The following is a 22,648-nucleotide window of genomic DNA, read 5'->3' on the forward strand; positions in this document are numbered from 1 at the left end:
CACTAGCAGCGAGGGTTCGGAATTGGAGAGCATACTCATCAACTGTGGAGGTACCTTGTTTTAGATGATAAAGCTGTTCACCGATCGACGAATCCCATGATGGTTTCCCAAAAAAAACCTCCTTAAAGTGAGACATGAACCCGGACAGGGTCTGGATCACTGGACTATCGTTGGACCACAGGGATTCCGCCCAACGGCTTTTCCGGAAAGTTGAGATGTGATGAACGCCACTTTAGCGCGATTGTTGGGGTACAGGCGCGGCTGCATCTCCAGGACCAGCGAACATTGAAGCAGGAATCCGTTGCAATCCTCCGCAGAACCAGAGAAGGGCGCTGGTCTGGCCATGGGACTGGCACACTCAGGGGGTGAAGAAGCAGTGGTGTTGATTCCGGAAGTGCTCGCTGGTGAAGGTGCAGGTGCGCTGGAGGGAAGAGCTCGCCGAACAGCGTCGACGAGCTCTTGGAAGGGATCCGGGGTGCTCATCCTGGTGCAGTGCTGTGTTGGTCCGGTATTCTGTTACAAACAAAGGTGACATGGATAACAGAGGCAGGTGAAAGCAGAGTTTATTTGCAGAACCAGGATGTGAGCAGATGAGGTGAGAGTCAGATATGGCAGTTCAGGTGAATGCTGGATATGATGGTGATACGATACGTTTTCTTGATTGCAGAACAGCGGGACAATGGATCGAAGGAGACGAGGACCAGGAGACAAGACGAGACGAGGAGACACTCAGGAGACGAAGGAGATCAGGTAAGTATTCAGGTGAGCCCGAGGAAGCATGCATGAGTAATAGCATGTGCAAACGATACCGGACAGTGACTGAGTGTGAGCGTGGGGCTTAAGTGCAGGTGGTGATTGCTGTGATGATGACGTGCAGGTGTGTGTGCTCAGTACTCTGGTGATTGGGATTGTTGTGGTTGTGAGAGGGTGGAGCCTGGCGTGCTTGTAACAATTACATATTTAGTTATTAATAACTCTATTAATTATATTACACGCATCTGAACACCTCTTAAGCAAACTAACCCTGGAACATAACCTGCCTCGGAGCAGGTTATGTTCAGAGAGTGAGTTGCTATGGCTACTTACATACCTTGAAAGTTACCTCCATTTTTGGAACCGAAAGTTGAGGTTATCTGCTTACTGACTCTTAAACATACCCGGGTATGGCACATAACCTGCTTTCTGGAATACCCCCCAGTTCTTTGTTGGTTTTTGATACGTTTATTGGTTTAAGTTTTCTATACGTTTTCCCTGTGTGTCCTTGAGTGTCAAGAAATCTGAATAAAGAACATTCTTAGTTCCTACACCATCTCGTTGAGCATGCAGCAGACAAAACAGTTACAAAAAGACAAAGTAGGATTAATATAATTAACTAAAACTATTAAAAACATTATTGTTAAATTAAATAATTCTGGAATATTACATAAATATTATAAATATATTTTCAGTTATGACAACTCTCGAAGTGAATTATTTCCACCAGCATTTATTAGCATTGGATATACATGAGCTTGATTTTGGTGGATGAGATCTGCTACGCTGCTTCTGTCGTTGTTGCTGCTGAGCAAATACAAAAATGTATTCAGCATAGTCAAAATAACAAACGTAAAGGACAAGCTGCAGCAAGAAAATGGTAGAACCCCAATAGCAGATCTCTACAGGTGGCATAATGTAGTTATAATCGTTCAGCAGGGAGATCGAAGGCTTGCATACGAGATACATGAGCTGCATGCGTACAAAATCTTAAAAACGCTGCCTTCGGAGGATGCATTGAAAGGTAGGAAGGCGTCAATGATTGTCTGAATCCAACGTTAGCTGGACTTCCTTTCTCCTGAGATTCCTTTTGAAGGCAGCATTGAAGCATCCTTTGATATCCACAGTCCTGTGCTTTCCATCCTGTGCCAGCCGAGCTAAAAAAATTAAGATGGCGTCTGAAAGGCAGCGAAGCAACAAGTCAGCAGCCTAAGTTTTTAGATGCAGCCATGCTTACATGGATTAGGAAGTACATCTGATAATGCCAATGCATTGGAAGAACCAATCAGCACTCGGTTCATGCTCAGAACCCTCAGGTGACAAAAAGCATAACATGAAATTAAGAAGTGTTTTATTGGAGCTTGATAAACAAAAAAAAAACATTGGCTGCAGTACCAGAGGGCTTATCACTTTCAAAATTCTACCAGCAACAAATTCCTGTTAAAATGTTTTAAATGCAAACACATTACATGTCATATAGACTTCACTCTTTATCATAGTTCTTTACACTAACTAACTAAATAAGCAAGTGTGCTTGAGACATTGCAGGTACTTAGGTTGTCATGTCATCTTATGAACAGGTCTCTTATGTGTATAACCACTTAAAGTCTGCGGACCCTGTACTTATTTACACTAAATTACTCTGGTACCACTGCCGTATGGATTTGCCTTACCCAAATTGAAAAGCTTCCTATACCCACATACAGTGGTCTAAATACACAATTTTGGAGTCATTTTACAGGAAACCCTTTGAAGTTACATAAAACACTGCTAAAAGTGATAAACATGTAAGTATATGTTGTCTGGGCTGTAATAAAAGTGTGGATCATGTATGCAAGATTTATTCAAATGAATCTGAATGGAGGAGTATGACCTTTTTATGTAATTTCTGTCTGCTCCCCCATCCCCATATACAGTGGTATAAATGCAATATACCTGTGTTTTTTTTACAGAAAAACCTGAAATTACTTAAAACACTTCTGAAAGTGATAAATATTATAGTATATGTTGTGTTTGATATAATAAACATATAAAATAAATAAAAAACAGACAAACAAAATAGGCATTTTTGTTTTTTTTGGTTATAAATTCATTTTTGAAAGTGTATATCTCGGGCCCTGTGTGCTCTAGCATTCTGCAGAAAGTTTTGTCAGCATATGTCAGCAAACACTGAAAAAAATAAATCAATGACACTTGACACTGGAATATTGCATTTATGCCACTGTACACTATATATCTAATATGGTTTATTTTATTAAATGAATAAAATGTGAGGTGTGTCTGCTGAATCATTAAATGGCTCTTTTGAGTCTTATAGGAAATTACATATTTGTTTCACTCTAGAGATTAATTATAGGCTAGCTAAACTGTTTGTGTGTGTGTAATTTTTCTTTTATTCCTTTTTGGGTAAAGACTATCTAATCCCATCGTATTGTTGGATAAATGTTTAAATGGTCTATTTAATACTTATGTTTATTGTTAATTTTTATACAAAAAAAAAACAATTCAGGTTTAAACCACTGATATAAATGACAGTATGGAATATGGATCGGTGGTTTCAACGTGACTTAAATGCTGGTACTACACAACTCATAAAGCTATGAGCCACTGAATTTGTCCAGCACCTTCTTTGACTGACGATTTGTTTAAAAATAAAAAAGTCCCTATTTTGCACCCCATTCATGGAAAGTGCAAGCTAAAAAAGTGCTCGTGAACAAAAACACTCATTACATTACATTATAAAGTAAACGACTCAAAAACTATTACCCGGTGATACATTTTGCTTTTAGTTTTGTTGGATGAAGAATACCTACAGTTTATCTGACTTTGCTTCTGTTGCGGTACAAACACAAGTTTACAGCGTGGGTCAAATCTGCGTCTTCATTTTTACTTTAACGTTGACATTTTCGTCTCGATTGGGAATGGTATCCATCTTCACTATCTTAGTTCACACCAAAAAAAAAAAATATATTATAAACTGCCCACATATTCATATACAAATATATTTACAAACTAAAACGGCAGCACTGCATTCGGTTTAAGGAATCACAATGTAACGAATCTGTGACTCTGAAACCTAGCATTCTCCAACACGCCATATTTGTTTCAGCTGTGTGTTGATATGTGTTGGAGCAATTGTTAGCTGACATATATTATTCCTTCTCTCTCATCTGTAAAGAAATGGTTATACGTTTCTAATAGTCTATCGCTTATTTTGCGTGTCTAGCGGATAGTATCTGGAATGTACCGGCGCGGGGGGAGCAAGAAGGAGCATAATAAAGCGGCTAAGGAGCAGAGCGACAGTAACAAGTATGCGGAGCTGCTGGTGTTCGGCTACGCCTGTAAGCTGTTCCGGGACGATGAGAGGGCCAGCTACCACGAGCAGGGCAAACACCTTATCCCATGGATGGGGGACAAGAACATCATGATCGATAGGTCGGTTAAACAAACCTAATGGGAATAATTACTTAACCAACTTAATGTCTTCCAAAGGGACCTTGGATGTATTGTGTTGTTTTGCAGCACAGGAGGAGCTGATGGCATTGTGTGATGTTTACATGGCCAAACGTGAATAAAAGAAACTTGACAACGACAGATCTAAGATAACTTGCTTGGATTGTGATTTTTTTTTTTTTGTAAGCTCAATGCAATGACAGAACTGTCAAATGGATTCAACAAGAACTTTAAACCAGCCTAAGATGGTTTGCTGGTGTTAGCTGGTCTTCCAGCCTGGCTAAGATGGTCATTAGCTGGTCTTCTGGCCAAGCTGGTTCTCAACTTGTCTCCTAGCCTGCAAGCTAAAAAGAAGCCTGCCCAGACACCTTTAAAAACCACACGAGAGACCAGCTAACCAGCTTAGGCTGGTTTAATATGTTGTTTTTCCTTTGCAGGGTTAGGGCATATTTGAAATCTGAGGCAGAGTCCTTGCTCACCTGGCCCTCACTAGTTGCGTCTAAATTACTATATATATATATATATATATATATATATATATATATATATATATATATATATATATATATATATATATATAGAATAAATTAATTAGAATCATAATATGAAAAAAAAATTTGGTCATGTGAGGCCTCTGCTTCTTAACACTTGGTGAATTTGCTGTGGTCACATTTGTGTTGTATTTATACGATTAAATGCAAACCATAGCAAATTCGCGTTAGATTAGCCCGCTACTGTAAATTAGTCCGTGCATTAAGGTGGTTCTCACATATGATGATCTATGAATTGAATCCCATTATATGAATTCTGTCTTTGTGCATAGATCCAAAGTCTAACGTTGTTCTTTTGCAGGAAGCACTTATAACAAGTAATCAGTCGAATATTGTGTTCTTTATCTGTTTTCTCTCTTCCTCAACACTTTTTCCAGTTCAGCTGCAGACGTTTTAAAAACGTGAAAATTGGTAATGAACCACGAGTGTGTTGAAACGCAGCGGGTTGCATTGAGCCACCTTAATCTGCATGGATCTGTTTCTTGTTTCCAATGTGTATGTGTGTGTCTCTCTATCACATAATACAGAACTTATTTCCTCAGCAATTAAGGCTAAGGGGTCCCGCCAGGCCCCGATTGCCACCTCATCGCCCACTTCTCTCTTTTGCCGAAGAAACTGGAACTGAGAAGTGGAATACAGGAGCGAGCGCAGGAAAATTTCCTCCATATGGGTTCTTACGGATAGGTATTTATGTGCTCGGGCTTGTGTGGATGTACTTCTTTTGCAGTAATTGTAGGAATGATGATTGCAGTTGTCTCAATAAGTCTCAGTTGTCTGACAAGGGTACAAGTTGGAATGGTTTGTTGAACCATGTAAGGTAAGAGGAGAGTTGTTGTTTGCGTTTTATTTTTATTTATTCTCCTGTTGCGTCTTTTTATGGTTTTAGTGAAGAATTAGATGGATTTAGTAACTTTATTATGCAAGTTCACTCATCTGTTGACCCGTACACCCTCTGGAGCGCATCATATAGGCCGTCTGCCTTTTGCTGCCCAGGCATCGCCTCATGCAAACCTTGTAAGCGAAGTAGAAAGAGAACCATAAATGTGAATATGCAAACAAAAGGCTTTACTTTTAGGGTTCTCCAGCGTGGTGAGTATTTGTTGTACGTAATCCAATGTTAATTTCCTCTCACCTTTTTAACCACATGATTCGTATTGCAGGTACGATGGCCGTGGTCATTTACATGATCTTTCGGAATATGACGCAGGCTCGTGGAATCATGACTACCAGCTGTCTGAGGAGGAAGCCAGGATAGAGGCTCTGTGTGATGAGGAGAGGTACCTGGCCATGCACACAGATCTGCTGGAAGAGGAGGCCAGACAAGGTAAATGCACAGTGATCTGTGAGCTCAGTCCATTTTAATGTATAATTCGAACCTGTGATGTTCATGTCAGCTCGAGGGCAGTGTTGATTTATTTGTATTTTTTACTCTGATTTATGCTTTAGCTCTATTTTTTTGTATTTGTTGTTAGCTGTCAGTCATTTTTTATTAAGTCTTTATTAGCGTTACCTGTAGAATTCTAAAATTTTGCTTTTGACTACGGGTGAATCTCCAGTTGTCACTGATTGTCGTTTGGACCTTTCGTGATTAACCTGCGTGAAGTTGGCCCCCCACCCAACGCAAAACGTTGGCAAAATAGTCTCAATCGTTTGTGCTCCCTTTGTGCCGTAAAAATTTTAGTTTGTGCTGCTTTGCTTTTTAAGATATTAAAATTACATTTATAGGTCATTCTGAGGTCACTCAGCCCCCCACATACTCCAAATTCAGCCCAAATAGTCTCAAACGTTTGTGCTCTGTTTGTGCTGGTTTGTGCCGGTAAAATTTTCGTTTGTGCTGCTTCCGTTTTTAAAATATTATAGCCTAGCTACATTATACGCGATGGCGTCACCAGCAGAATTGCATACAGCATACTCATTTAGGCTATAGCCTAAATATTTAGCAGAAATAGTAATAGCAGTAGGTTACCTATGCTATTTCAAATAACATACTCTCTGTTTGAACAAGCTCTGGTTATTTTCCTCCTTTTTGGTGACAAGCGTGTGTCAGAAATGGAAAGTTGCATCTCAATCCCAGTCATTCCTTCACTTAATTAAATCTTGAAAAAAAAGCTACTTATTTCTCTGTCTAACAAAACCAAACGAAAAAATAAATAAATAAAAATAAAGATCTACTTTTTAAAAAACAAGACAAATGAGAAACGGTTTGACATTTGTTTTTTAGTTTTGTAGAAGAAACGTAAAAACGAGACTTAAGAGGTTTTTTTGTTTCTTTGGTTCATGGGTAAAACATTTTTATGCTTTAGGCCTATAGTTTGTTTCGAATGTGGGCGGCCCTTAAACATTCCTTTTAGCTTTATATGATCTAAAACATTGAGAAAAATGTATTTTGTTTTTATTTATTTTATTCTCAAAAAACCTTTTAAGAAAAACATCCGATATGCAACATGTCACTATTATACGCAGAATTGATCAGAATTGATTTAATAATAACATAATTTGTTTTTAATAAACCCAACCCCATAAAAAGAACTTATATATTTGGAAACGTTTATGATATTCACATGGGCGATTAGCCCGCGCTTCGCAAATGATAATGAGCTCTGACAGGAACAAATGAGGCTACCGCTGGTTTCAAATGTATTTGCCTACATAATCAGAAAATGATCTACATTTTTAAATCTTTCTATAGACATGTTTTCCATGTCTGTGAGGCAGGTTTTCGCTGAGTTTCGGCAGAAAGCGCACATCATTTGTTCTCTTTATTTTACAAAGCGTTTTGTAACGTTTTTCCCTCCCTATTATGAGTGTATAAAAATAAAATACACTTTTAAAAATATATATCTTAGCCTATCTGTAGGCTTGATCAAAATGATTAATTAATAAATATTAAATATTTTAAGTTATTTCCGCTGTTATCAGGAAACAATGGAAGGGAACGTGCCGACGCCTCCGCGGACAGGTATGCTCTTTATATTGGCAAGAAATAGCCTATATGCAACAGCCAGTATGAAGAAACTTTATTGTAAGTAATTTGCAGAGCAGTACATCTGATTAACACTTATTCTGCGTGATGGGACTGAAGAGACAGGATGAGTTGAAGGGCGTTCAGTGCTCGTTTTTACCCCTGAACAAAAATTACGAAAGATCTAGCGTCATTTTTTTCATTTGATTTTCATAAACAAACCGTTTCTTATTTCTCTTAATTTCTTTTTAAGTAGAAATTATCAGAAGGTACACCAGGTCCAAAAAAAACATGCAATATTTCATTACAAAACCAAAACTAAAAAACAAATAAAGAATTATCAACAATTAATTATGTAATTATGATCAATTATCATTCAGGAAAAAACATACAATATTTATATACCTTTCAACCAGTTTGGTTTGTGTACTGGGAGTATTTTCAGGAGTATTTTCTGTGATGATTCCATATGAAACTGTTCTTGGTTTTACATAGTTTGAGAGAGAAGAGTTAGACGCTTTTTTTATTTAACATCATCGCCTATAATTCAAATTTTAAAAACAGAAGCAGCTCAACAACTAAGCACAAACGTTTGAGACTATAGCCACGTTTCCACCGCAGGAACTTTGCCCAGGAACTAGGAACTTTGGGGTGGTACTCGGTGTGTTTCGACCGCAGGAACCAGGGTCTAAATGAAGTTCCGGTTAAAGATTTTCCCCTGCGAATGGCCCTGCTCCCGAGGTATTACTTTTTCAAAGTTCAGGAACTTTCAGGGGTGGGACTTGGGCGCTGCTTAACATGCTGATTGGTTGACTCCACGCAGCATTTTATTTCAACCGCCATTTTTAAAAGATTTGTTCTGCATTCAGTAAATATCAGTCTTGCTCTTTATGTCTGATGGCGTGCGTTCGTCTCAGCAATCGCACGGTCAATGTCCGTAATAGCTGTTAATAACATACGTTGTCTTATTTTAAATCTAACTTTACGACCTTTCAGAATACGCTTTAGTATCAGTGCTCGTCTCTTTTCCGCAGTTATGTTCATTACTCTAGTAAACCATACATAACTAGCAAAAGCAGCGCTGCATCTCCTCCATACTTTTTATTGTTGCAGACAGTATCGCACAAAGATGACTGTCATTACTGTCCGTTGCTGACTGGGAGGAACGCGCAGTCCCACGTCTCTGAACTAATTAATCACGGTAATGCCTAATCTTCACGGTACTTTAGACCGCAGTGGAAACGCAGACAGTAGCAGGTCTGGGGGGAGAAAAGTTCCTGTAAAAAAAGTTCCTGGTACAAATTGTTCCGGGTAATCTTGGTGGAAACGGGGCTTATTTGGGCTGAATTTGGAGCATGTGGGTGATCTCAGAATGACCTATAAATGTTATTTTAATATCTTAAAAGCAAAGCAGCACAAACAAAACTTTTTACGGCACAAACCAGCACAACCGATTGAGACAATTTTGCCGACGTTTTGCATTGGGTGGGGGGCCAACTTCACGCAGGTTCTGGATTACAATCTGCCATCAAAATGATACGTTTAATTATTCCAGCTGCTGTGAGAAAAGGCTATAAATGATCCACTGAAGAACATGCGGTATACATGCTCCTCACATGCGTTACTACTACTAGCAGGACTCTTTCTTTATGTATACAGACGTGACGTAATGACGCAAAAATTGAGCTTGAATTTCCCGCCAAAATCCACCATACCACTCTAAATATAACACATTATTATTATTATTATTATTATAAGCTTGTGAATGGGGCTAAGCTAACGAGAGAGTTTTGAATACTGGCTTGTTGTGTACTTGCTCAAATTGATTCTGAATAATTTTTAACCAGAAAAAGTTACGGACTGCAGCTTTAACATGATGCACGGTTTCGTTTTGTTAATTTAAAAAAAATTGTATCATTATTTTCACAAGTACATGTTATCGTTAATCAATTACTTATAAGAGATTCCTAAATACTTTTTATTTACACTACCATTCAAAAGTTTGGAGTTGGTCTCATCTGCCTAACAAGGCTGCATTTATTTGATCAAAAATACTAATATTGTGAAATTACAATTTAAAATAACTGTTTTCTATTTGCATATATTTGAAAATGTAATTTATTCCTGTGATGGAAAAGCTGAATTTTCAGCATCGTTACTCCAGTCTTCAGTGTCACATGACCCTTCAGAAATCATTCCAATTTGCTGTTTTGCTGCTCAATAAACATTTATTTATTACACTGGGCTGCTAATTGTTTTTTATTTAACGTTGTGTTTCAGAGATAAAATGCGCTATTTATTATGTATTTTGATGTGCTGAATTCAAATATGACAATTAAAACAACTGATTGGCTACTGTTTCCAAAATATTAGGAGGGGGAATCTTTTTTTAAAAATGTTTTTTTTTTTTTTTTTTTTTTTTTTAACAATGAGAACCAAACAAAACAAAACAAAAAACAAAACAAAAAAAACTTCTCAGTATTTTATATTGATATTCGATACCACCTCTTTTCTTAGTCTTCTATTAACACCTTTCCAACTCCACCACGTTTTAAGAATGATCTGAAAGGTCCCCAAACTCCATCAAAAACTGTATATTTATTCCTTAAAATATGTAATCTTTTCCATTGGCATATTTGTTACCATTTCTTTTAGCCACCGTCCTATACTTGGAGCACAAATACTTTTCCAATTTAAAGAAATAAGCTGTTTTGCTTGAAGAATACCTATGTTTCTAAATATGTCATCTTTTTTAACTTGATCTCTTTAGGATATAAATGAAATAAAAAAATTAAAGGTGACGGTGGAATGTGGAATCCAGGATTTTCTATCATTTCTTTCACACCTTTCCAAAAATGTGTAACTTCTTTGCACTCCCATATGCAATGATGTAATGTACCTTTAAATTTGCTACATTTTAAGCAAGTGTCAGGAACATTTCCATTTTATTTATGCAATACCATTGGAGTTATCCGCATCAACCACTTATATTGTAGCAGTTTCAGACGTGTGTTCTGTGATTGAGCTGAGGGGGAATCTTTAGGAATCTTATAACCTCATGATCCGATTCCCCAAAAAATGTAATGCATTAAGTATAACTGGCTGTGTTTACATTAATTTCACGTCATAAAACATTTTGAGATACAAATAATAATTTGACTGGAAATTATTTAAATGGGCTGCAGACTTTGAACGGCATTACTGTTCAAAAGTTTGGGGTCAGTAAGTTAGTAATTAAGTAAGTCAATTATTTAGCCAGGATGCATTAAATTGATAAAAAGTGACATTCATCCTGAATTATCATATGAACACAAATGGCTTTCACTTATTGTTGGCATCATACCCTTGGGTGGCAGGCACAGCAGATTCCGCCATAGTCGTTGCCTATGTTGCATGGCGTGTATATGAATGTATGGGTGGAGGCATCAATATATGGGTGTGACCCATACTCTTGGGTAGGGGTGTGTTTGTTTTAGTGATTTCGAATATCAACAGTGTTTACAAGAAGTCACTTAAAGCACCTTTTAAATGTTTTGGTTTCATATATCTTTTTGATTGTATAACATTTCAAGAATAGTGAAAGGCACTTGTACTTTGTAGTTTGTAGTTTGTGTGAAGAGCGTAAAACTGACATGACGGAGTTTATTTTTTAGAACAAATAAAATATGTTGAGTTGTAAAATGTGATAGTGTTCTTGTCGGGTTATGCTAGGTCACCAGACTGGTTACTGGTTGCTTTGTCAGATGTTGTTTTTATGTGTTGGTTAACTTGTTCTGGACTGTTGTTCAGAACATCAAGTTTGTCACTTGACTACACCCAGCAATTAATCTGCTAGCTTACATCATCAAATATCTGTTGTATAAAAGCAATAAGCTATATTTCTTCGGATGCACTGAAATATCATCCAAAAATGTCATAAACCTCGATGTATGTGTATGCATAAGCTATTTTACAAGTTCTCATCCAAATCACTTTTTAGAGCTTTTCTTTGGAGATCTATTTCTTTTATCACTTTTACTATAATCATTTTCAGAATGTTGTTTCGTAACTAGTTAGTCTTCGGGCTATGCTGACGAATCAAATGGAGCTAATATAATATAGCACATCATTATAACTCAATAAATGCATGACCAGGTTCAAAATTCAAAAGTGATGCTCCTTAGCTCAATTCACAGTTTAACAATCTTTAAACAGAGGTGCGCAGTAAGTGGGAGTGAATTATGATGTCTTTTGCTGATAGTGTCAGAACGACATAGTCATTATCTCTGTAGCCATCATGTGGATTCGCCCCTCGGGGGAGACCTAACCTCATTAAACTTTTATCAATCTGTCTACATTAACATCCTAAAAACCGCAATAAAGCATTTAGTTTGTTTAATATTAGACTGTTCTTGTGCTCAATTGCAGTTTTAGTAGTTGTGATTTCTGTAGCGAGGTTGTTAAAGATGAGAACACACTGTGGCTTTTTCGATGTGCAGATTGGTATGAATTTATGATATCTTGTGGCTTTAACACACTTCCAGAAGGTCAGTTTTAGGTAAACTGTGAGGTGAGTGTAGTAGGGATGCACAATTAATCGAATTTGTAATCGTGATTACAATTACGGATGCCACAATTATGTAATCGTTCAAAGGCGCAATAAAAAAACAAAAAAAAACAACTTGCATTATTCTGTGTGCTTAAGATGTTTTTCTTTTCTTTCCACAGATTATCTTAAGGGTTTTTCCCATTAGTTTACATTTAGTTTTAGTAACATTATAATACCATGCATGTCTTTGGTTTGGTTTTTTTAAATGATAAAACAATATATTTGACTTTTGAGGCTTAATGCTGTAGAAAAGCAATAAAAAAATTTTTTTAGGAAGAGTGTTTTCAGCTTGTTTATTTTGATATAACATGGCTTGCAGTTGCTTCAAACAATGGCATAAAGCTATTCAAAACATCATTCAATGTAAATTATGATAATCATTATTAATAATCGATTGTGAATAAATGAAATGCAGCAACAGAGTTGCTTTGCCACTGTCATGAGGACACATCTGGTTTTCTATCAGCTATGCATGAGAATCAATACAGATTCTGGCTATAGATCAGATGTTCTCACCTCCAGGCTTGTGGTCCCACCTACCAGAATGTTTTAGATGCCTCACTAATTAAATCACCTGAAACAACTCGTCAGCTTCTTTGTGTGTGTGAAGGAGGAGACCTCTAAAACATTCTGGGACTGGAAAACACTGAGGGTGTTTATACCCTGGGCAGTGGATTGCCATTCATTTGCCGATTGCACTCGCTATGCGCTAATACACTGCTGGATTTCATGTGTTTTATTGAACTAAATACATCGTAATCGACTAAAGTGCATTTGCAGGTTACTTTTCTTCCTGAAAAAGTATGCCACAGTTCGAGTGCAACCAAACTCAGACCACCTCCTTCAGGTAGTTTCGGGTTCGGTTCCCTGGTGCGCACCCAGGGCCACATGACAGTGTTCACATTAGCAATTTTTCATGCAAACCATGCCCCGTTCCTAAACTAAACTGCCAGTGTGAAAACACCCTGAGAAACACTGATCGGAATTTGTTGCTCATGTGTAAACACAAAAATCCACACAAGGGTTTTTTGCATCCGATCTGAGCCACTTCCAAATGTGGTTTTAAATCAGATCCATATCTATGAGATGATTTTAGACTCAAAATGATTAATAAATGCACACACAATTATACATGAACTTGATAAATGTTGCAGACATGTTTTACTATCCACAAACAAATGCCTTTTAACTTGTGTGTGCAAAATACAGAATTACATGAATGTGCAGCGATTTGTACAAATAGAGACAGAGTTGTGAATACAAAACTTCGGTTTTGTATTAATGTAAGTCAGAATTTGTGCGTGCAACGAGTAAGATGTGCATTTGTGGATCCGGTGATGCGCATGCATTCATTTACTCGTTTGTGAGTTGATCCTATTTGATTCATTTGGATTTTGAGACTATCATTTCACCGGTTTGTAGGGATGGAACGATTACCGGTTTCACGATAAACCACGATAAAATGTACTGACGGTTAGTAATATCGTATAAAAATTAATTATCTTTAAAACTGCGCGTGATTATCACGATTTTGAAAACTTGCGGTAAATCCTGTCCAGTCAGCATCAGTCTGGTGCAGGCGCAGTGCAGTGTACAACGCTGTTTTTTGAATGAGAAGAAATGGCAGAAGGCAGTGACAGCACTCGGGGGATTGTTCAGCCTTCTAAAAGGACCAAATCTGAGGTGTGATCATATTTTGGCTTTTACAAAAGTCCTGAGGGAAACTTAATCGAAAATGGTCATCCTGTCTGCAGAACATGCCAGAAGAAAGTCGCTTTAATAGGGGAAAGGCGTCAAATCTGTGAACGCAAGGCAAGTGGACTTTGACCTCAATACCTAAACTATGTCTGGTATTACTACCACTCACACTAACCTCTTTGGCTATAATAAACTTATTATAGTATTCTCAAAAGCCATCTGTTATAATCGCGTTGCGCATTATAACCAACCACACGTGTTTCTAATAATCAGAGGTGTTCAGATTAGCCAGAGTTTTATTCGGAGCGCGCTCTCACTCGCTGAAATCTGCACTCAAAACGTGCAATGTACGCAGGAGATTCATTCGTCATACAGTGGTTGACTGTTTTTGTTCTATTTCAGCAGCAAAAATAGTTTCAAACAAACACAGCAGAACCACAGTGCATCTGATATGACTGGCATAAAGTTTTACGTTCGAGATTTGCACATTTAGGGACCGTCTCTAAAGTTACATACAAGATTGGTATACACGTTTCTAACTTCAATAACATTTGAAGAATGACTTGCAGTCATAAAACTGATTGTAAAGTGTTCATCTAGGTGTCAGGTATGATGCACACCTTTTGGATTTTATGATATTTAATAAAAAAAACTGTCAAATAATATGAAAATATGGATATGCATTTCACTAGGATACTGTTTGGGCTCGTACACAAAATATGCTAGATTTAAATGTGTCATCTGATAGAACTCTGATGAGAATATTGCTTGAGAATATATTTACAGAGATAATATTAGAGATTATATTTACACCAAATGATTATTATTTATGCGTTGCTATTGACGACGGCCATTATAAGGAAGGAAATCCCACAGAATAGAATATAGCTTAAAAAAGTGCATAGAGCTGCTTGATTTATTTGTTGTTTGTTGATTTTCTTTTTGAACACTTTCATCTCATTTGAAGAAAACAGTGATAATATTGATAACCGTGATAATTTGGGTCACTATAATCGTGATGTGAAATTTCCATACCGTTTCATCCCTACTGGTTTGGCCTTGCACGATCCACACACAGCTGTCTAAGAAAACCTGCTGCCACTAGATGGCAGTATTCTGCCAAAACAGACACCTGTTCCCAAACAGTTATTCTGCCTATGAGACACGTTGTGTCCTCGTATAAAGACGAGGAAAACGGTTAACAGTAGGCTAATGTTAAAAAGGCATTAATTACACATAGGCTACTTTGTATAGGCAACCAGATTATATCAGGTTATGAACACAACATTGTTCATCACAACATTTCTCCCATAGAAAACCATTATGCTTAATATGCAATATAGCGCATGTTCAATAAAGTGTATAGCCTACTTTTAACATCACCGTTTTACTGCAGGAAGCCACATTAAGGGTTTTCTTTTATAATAGACTTTATGGGAGAAAATGCTTACTATGTAAATGATGAGCCCAGGATGCATTAATGCATTATTAAGACAGCAATAATTACAAGTATAAAAATATGAACCCAAAACGCGCAAAGTTTCACATTGTTTCCTCTGGATTATTCTAAAACGCTTGATGTGAAAAACGCATTAAGAAGACCGTGCAAGACCAAACTCTTATTAATAAAGCATGTGCAAAAAAAAAAAAAAAAAGGCAGATGAGCCCAGAATATGAACGCAACGCGTTTATAATTACACGTTTAAAGCATTTTCCTGCACGCTTAATTACAGAAAGGGATATTAAAAGAACAAATTCTGTACATACCTCACTAATAAAGAATAGGAGAGTAGCTATGTAGTAGCCTACATGTACATAAAAACAGATGAGCCCATTACGTTTTACTTTATAATGGGTTTCCTAGATGTTGTTCAAAACGGTGATATTAAAAGTAGGCTATACTTTATTGGACATGCGCTATATTGCATATTAAGCATAATGGTTTTCTATGGGAGAAAAATGTTGTGATGAACAATGTTGTGTTCATAACCTGATTTAATCTGCTTGCCTATACAAGACTTTTCCCTCGTCTTTATAACGAGGACACATAAAGCGTTTTAAAGGCAGAATAACACTCACGGTGCCGGTGTCTGTTTTGGCAGGATACTGCCATCTAGTGGCAGCAGGTTTTCATAGACAGCTGTGTGTGGATCGTGCAAGGCCAAACCGCCGAAATGAAAGTCTCGAAATCCAAATGAATCAAATAGGATCGACTCACTCAGTCAATGAATGCATGTGCGTCACTGGATCCACAAATGCACATCTTACTCATTACACGCACAAATTCTGATTTACATTAATACAAAATCGAAGTTTTGTATTCACAACTATGTCTCTATTTGTACAAATCGCTGCACATTCATGTAATTCTGTATTTTGCACACACAAGTTAAAAGGCATTTGTTTGTGGATAGTAAAACATGTCTGCAACATTTATCAAGTTTATTAGCATTTATTAATCATTTTGAGTCTAAAATTATTCCATACATATCCGATATCTGCACATCTGACCTATGTCTAAACATGAATATCTGATTCCGCTTTGAATTCCAAGCCACCACAAGGTGAGGGTTACACTTTTGCCCACAAAGATAGCTTTTTAATGTTTTATTATGAAGCGGATATGCCTGTATGCGCTCACTCGCAGATTTATAAAGGAAAGCAATTGTGCGCATGCAGAAACATTCAAGAACTGTTTTTTGACCTCTGCCCAGTGAGTTTTATAAATAAAACAGCTTCACTACTGAAAGCTAAAAAAAAATTTTCAGCAATGAGGTGATGACTTTGCTGCAATTAAACTAAAAAGCTTCACTATGGCTGTAATCTTGTAATGTAATCTTACAGCGCTATTTCACTTCAGAATTCTAGATCTAACAAGCTGTAGATATAATAACAAACGAAAATCACCCTTATTTTCCTGTATGTATCCGTTCAGTCAGATTTTGCGCTGCAGAACATCCATGACAGCTGTTATCTTGTCCATGCTGGCAAATTATCATGGCCACACAACATGAATTACATTAATTTTTATAGCACGGCCATTCAAAACCAGAGGGTCTACCATGTGCATAGTAAAGCCATCACAAACAATCAATTTGGCCAGGAATTAATGTAAACACCGATATCGTATGCCAGTCTAAATAATGTCTAAAGTGAATGTAAACAGGCGGGCCAAAAAATATATGGATATGGTAAAATTATTAGATCTGTGCAAGACTTGCAGTGTAAATGTAGTCTTAGGTGCCCTTGAACATTTAACACCCAATCACTCCCTGGGCACCACAGTGAAAATGGCTGCCCACTGCCCCAGGTGTGTGTGTCCATGGTTTGCAGTGTGTCTGTGTTCACTACTCGCTACTTCTAAAGGGTTAAAGGGGTGGTTGATTATGATTTCACTTTTTAAACTTTAGTTAGTGTGTAATGTTGCAGTTTGAGCATAAACAATGTCTGGAAAGTTACGAAGTTCAAAGCAAAGGGAGATATTTTCTTTTAAAGAAATTGCATTTTATGGAATACAACAAACAGCTGGTAGAGACTATACAAGCTTCCTCCTGGGTTAGTGACATCACTAACCCTGACATCACTAACCCTGAAACACACAAAAACGGCACGTTTTTGCTCACCCTCAAAAAGTGACAATTATTAACATGCTATAAAAATTATCTGTGGGGTATTTTGATCTAAAACTTCAAATACACACACTGGGAACATCAGAGACTTATTTTACATTTTGTAAAAAGGGTCAATCAACAATGCAGAGGACAAATTCCAAGTATAGGTTACCATACTTGGCCTTCACATATCACTTTCACACAAGATAGAGAAATATTTTAAAAAGTTAAGCATTTTTAACTGAATTAAGGCCAGTCAAGTAATAATTTTTTGGGTCAGTGTTTTAGCCTCAACCTTAGAACGTTTAAACTTTGACTCAATGTGAATCAGCCGTAAAATTGTAGAGAACAACAGAAAGGGAATGTTTGAGGATGCAGAGAATTACCATTCATTCAGAAGTTGAGTAGTTTTTTCATTAATCTTTTTTTTTTCTATTTCCAGAGGAGGAGTATAAAAGGCTGAGCGAAGCTTTGGCCGATGAAGGCACTTACAACGCAGTGGCCTTCCGTTACAGCGCGGACTACTACGACCCCTCCCAGCCCACTGAGGAAGAGGAGGCCAGCAAAGAAGCAGGTGGGATCCGTACAAGTCTAGAAACCACACAACTTCAAAAACCACATGCTTGCTTTGAACTGCTGCTTGAGTCTGCCTGAGGAGCTTCAGTTTTTGAGACAAGTTTCTGTGCTTCTCAGACATGCTTTAGCCTACAAACTTCAAAATGCTCCGGGTTGAAACGAGTCCATTTCCCTTAGGTCAAATAAGTATCGTTTTTGAGCCTCAAGGCACTGAAAAGCTCAAAGTTTTTTAAGGAGTGAGCGAGGCAAGCGGTGGATATGCAGAGACTGTTAATGACCAGCAAGGTCCAGCGGTTCAGCACTAAAGGGTTTTAGCAAAAACATCACACTCCATGGCTGATTGCTTTATAAACACTGGAGCCTAGAATTAGTTTGAGCCCTCAAAGCTCGTCTGAAGCAGAAATTCTGTGACAAATGAGATTCTAAAACAAATAGAAATCACCCTCGATGCTTTTGTATTCCTCATTCACACCTGCTTGCACCAGCACTCTGCAGAGATCAAGACACTTAGCCTATGGCGTACAGTCCTTATCCACTGAATTATTACACACACACACACACACACACACACACACACACACACACACACACACTCACACACAGACAATCAACTAGTGTCATTGTTGTCTTTTTCTCACTGTGACTGTGATGAAGTCATACATTTTGTAGGAGCTGAACTGGAAGCCACACAGCATGTTTCCCCTTCATCAGAGGAATATCATTCGCAATCATCAGCCTCTGACACCGCGTCCCACAGTCCTTTCACTGACCCTCTGATATTGCCTACAAAATTGGAATGTACTTTTTCACTGTTGCAAACCGTAATCTGATTGGCTGGCTTTACACAACTTCCAAAAATAAGGACACACTAGATTTTTTTGTCAGTTCACTTGAAAATAAAGTGTGCAAGAAGAGCCTAGTTGCAAGGAATTCTAAAGTTAAGAAAACCATTCTCATCATAATCATGGGCGACATTTGACTCTTGTGTTAGGGAGTTAATAAAAATAATTATAATTTATATTTTGTTATCTGCATCAGCAAAGTATTTGCAGAAATTAAGCAAACTAGTTTAAGTTTGCTTGTAACTTGTTTATTTGCCTTCCTTGTTATTTAGGCTACTCATTTAGCCTATTTTATAATTTACTTAATTTTGTTATCACAGGAAATGACGCGTGAGAGTTATGCCAGTTAAGAAGTCTCAAACGCCAGTCAATTATTCATTACAGAAACTGAAAGTAAAAACTAACCAAGCCAATGGCATCTGGCGCTGCATTAATGTTGCATATTCTCTTGGAGACGATGAGAGATTAATCTAATTTATTTCACTTGTGGCCCATTGTGAAAAATAAATTATTTTTGTGAATCGAGAAGTATTTTGTGTTGAACAAATTGGTTTTGAAATGAGGAGTAATAAGCTAATCTAACTAATCTTCATATCCTCGCAGCACGTCGGTTATGCGTTGGTGAACGGTGAAATATTGGGGGGCAAATTAATTGTAATATTAATTTAATAATAAAAGTAGCCTAATCATAATATTAATTTAATATGCCTTGCGTGCCCGTCCGCTACTCCACTGTGAAGGGCTAAACGGCGTCCACAGTCACGACATCAAAGCAATTAACTGTTTTATCTAAATTAACGTTCAATGTTCAGTACCTTACTGCAATGAGTCTCTCCTGTCAATGGTGTTTCTCGTCGTGTGTCTTCAGTTGGCGCTAGCAAGAAAACAATAAATATGGGGGTAGCATGTGCCCCCCCTCTCCCAAGTCACCCATGTTTATAATCGTAGAGGATTTCTTAACTTAAGGGGTTTTGAGCAACTAGGTTTCTGGTTTGTAGAACTAGCCCTTGTGAAGGTGAAATTACCTGATCTGGCTTCTTATATTTGAAAGATATTAGAATTTTTGTTTGAGGAATTTAGCAGCAAGATAACTTGATATCCAAAAGCAGAACAGCATTTTTTGCTTTGTTTTCTCAGTTATATCTATGAAATATTTAGTGCTTGTTACTTTTGGATATCAATTTTCTGCTAGTTCGCCAGTGTTTTTTGTACAAAAAAATGCCTCATTTTAATACCAGTCTATAATTGTGGTATAATCTAAACATAAAAACAAAACAAACGTTGTTATTTACTTTTCGTTCTGATGGTCTCATTGAGCGGGTGGCTCTTGGACAAAATAATCTGCACTGTTGACCAGACCTTATTCTGTTTATTCAAAGATCTAGCTTTGTGAGATGATGATTCGATTGCTGGACTGACTATTCGTTGGATATGTTTAGAAGGGCTGTTTGATTTGATAGAGTAACTAATGTGCCACTTTGTTACTACTAGATTTGATTATCTCCCACAATATCTTTGGCTGTTGCACATTATTGCACCAGCAATGTATTTCCATTTCGAGCCTCCATTTCCCTTCACACTGAATTCAGCATAAAATTTTAATTTGGTTTTTACCTGGCCTGGCCAATTCATGGAGGCTGAGGGTGGAAGAGTGCATAGAGGTAGAAGCAGTAAACAGAGCTGACGGGGCTTGTGGTCTCTCGGAAAGTTGGAGTAACTCAAAATGAAACTTAAAGTGCCTCCGGTTCTTTTATAGTGCCCTAAGTTTAAGAAGCTTCTTAGTTGCATCTGTGTGGGTTTTATCCCCACCCCCCACACCTTGCACTTTTGATTCTTGGGTGCTTCTTATGCCTTGCCGATCTGATTTTGTCTGTTCATATTGTTTTTCCCTCACCTTTGCTCTTGTCTCAGATCAAGAGCAGCCAGAGGAAGAGAATGAGGAGCCGTTTGTGGCGCCCCCTGGCCTCCTCATCCCTCCAGATGTAGAGCTGGTAAGCAGATTATGAACTATACCCATTTAGCAAAGCTTTACTTAGGGATCCACCAATATTAAAACTCTGGGCAAGACCAATAAAATGGCATTTATTTTCTTGTTATGGCCTTTAATAGATAAATGGCTTATGGATCTGTACTATTAGGTCTAAATAAATTATAATACAACAATACAACACTAAAAACTAAAATCAGTTATTAATTTATTAATAATTATTAAATCAATTAAATGTTATTAGTGGATTTTGGCATCACAACGTTGTTTATGTACAGCATGAAAATGGATATTTATTTGTAGAGTTGATAAACATTACTTATTATAATTTTTTACATAAAGAATTGGGAAAATATCTAATATAATATATAAAATAATAAAACAACATTTATTTAATTATTATTCATTATTTATATAATTATTAAATAATGATACAGATAAATTAAGTAAAATAAAATCTCTAATATTTGCAAATCAAAAAGAAACCATTATATTGTGTTTTCCTACTTATAATCACCATTATACTACGGGGCCGTTGAATGCTTGAATCTGATTGGCTGATGAACGTTCTGAGGTGTGCAATTATTTTCTGGGAGATGCACAGCGAACGTAGTTCCAGGCAGCTCTCTTGACCGCATTACAGTTCCATATCACTTCGCATAGTTAACTGTAATAACGGAAATTACAGGACTAAAAAACAACAATATGACAGACGATTTTCCTAAAGTAAATCTTAATATTTACAGTGAATATAACACGTTCAACAACTGGGCGGCAGCAGTATTAGACAGTCCAGATGAAAAACAACAAAGGGAAGCGGACATCAAAGGCAAGCTTTTCTGTCTCATTACTGAAATCACACGTGCTCGCACACGCACTACAGTTTTCACAAAAAGGTGTCAGCGCTGCCCTGACGATTTGATCAGTTAGCCTATATAGTGGAGCAACTTAAAGGCTACACGTGATATTTTTTCACTAGCGAGGTAATAACAGCGCTGTTTAGAGACGCACAGAGGCAGCCTAATTCACACAAGCACTCTCTCTCTCTCTCTCTCTCTCTCTCTCTCTCTCTCTCTCTCTCTCTCTCTCTCTCTCTCTCTCTCTCTCTCTCTCTCTCTCTCTCTCTCTCTCTCTCTCTCTCTCTCTCTCTCTCTCTCTCTCTCTCTCTCTCTCTCTCTCTCTCTCTCTCTCTCTCTCTCTCTCTCTCTCTCTCTCTCTCTCTCTCTCTCTCTCTCTCTCTCTCTCTCTCTCTCTCTCTCTCTCTCTCTCTCTCTCTCTCTCTCTCTCTCTCTCTCTCTCTCTCTCTCTCTCTCTCTCTCTCTCTCTCTCATTCTCTTTCTAATAACTTTATTAATAACTGCAGTAGACTCCGCTTCGCGTCGTGACCGCATCACCACCTCGGGTGTGCATTATCATTCTAATAATTGAACGGCCCGTCGTCAATTATTCCTTACTTATCTACTTTGAGCAAATATGTACTTGATTTGGTTTTCTGTTGTTGGATGTCTAATAACTTAAACCGAAGGATTGTAGCTTTGTACTCTGCAAGAGGCCATTTATAACTATGTGGTAAATAAAGACTCTATTCACTTTTCTTTTCTATTCAGAAGATTCTGATTTGATTGGG

The 22,648-nt window shown here is 37.5% G+C and overlaps 1 protein-coding gene across 2 annotated transcripts in view; it reads left to right on the forward strand.

Moving 5' to 3' along the window:
* Positions 1 to 3,852: 3,852 nt before the first annotated feature.
* sfswap (splicing factor SWAP) overlaps positions 3,853 to 22,648 on the forward strand; it is a 118,932-nt gene continuing 100,136 nt past the window's right edge. For both annotated transcript variants that reach the window (XM_079835320.1, XM_079835321.1), the window contains exons 1-4: positions 3,853 to 4,188; positions 5,918 to 6,081; positions 18,059 to 18,190; positions 20,946 to 21,025. In XM_079835320.1, coding sequence (XP_079691446.1) covers positions 3,995 to 4,188; positions 5,918 to 6,081; positions 18,059 to 18,190; positions 20,946 to 21,025 — 570 coding nt within the window. In that variant the 5' untranslated portion in view covers positions 3,853 to 3,994. The remainder of the gene's footprint in view (positions 4,189 to 5,917; positions 6,082 to 18,058; positions 18,191 to 20,945; positions 21,026 to 22,648) is intronic.

Source organism: Gobio gobio, assembly GCF_949357685.1.
Source record: "Gobio gobio genome assembly, chromosome: 14".
Classification (NCBI taxonomy): Eukaryota; Metazoa; Chordata; class Actinopteri; order Cypriniformes; family Gobionidae; genus Gobio; species Gobio gobio.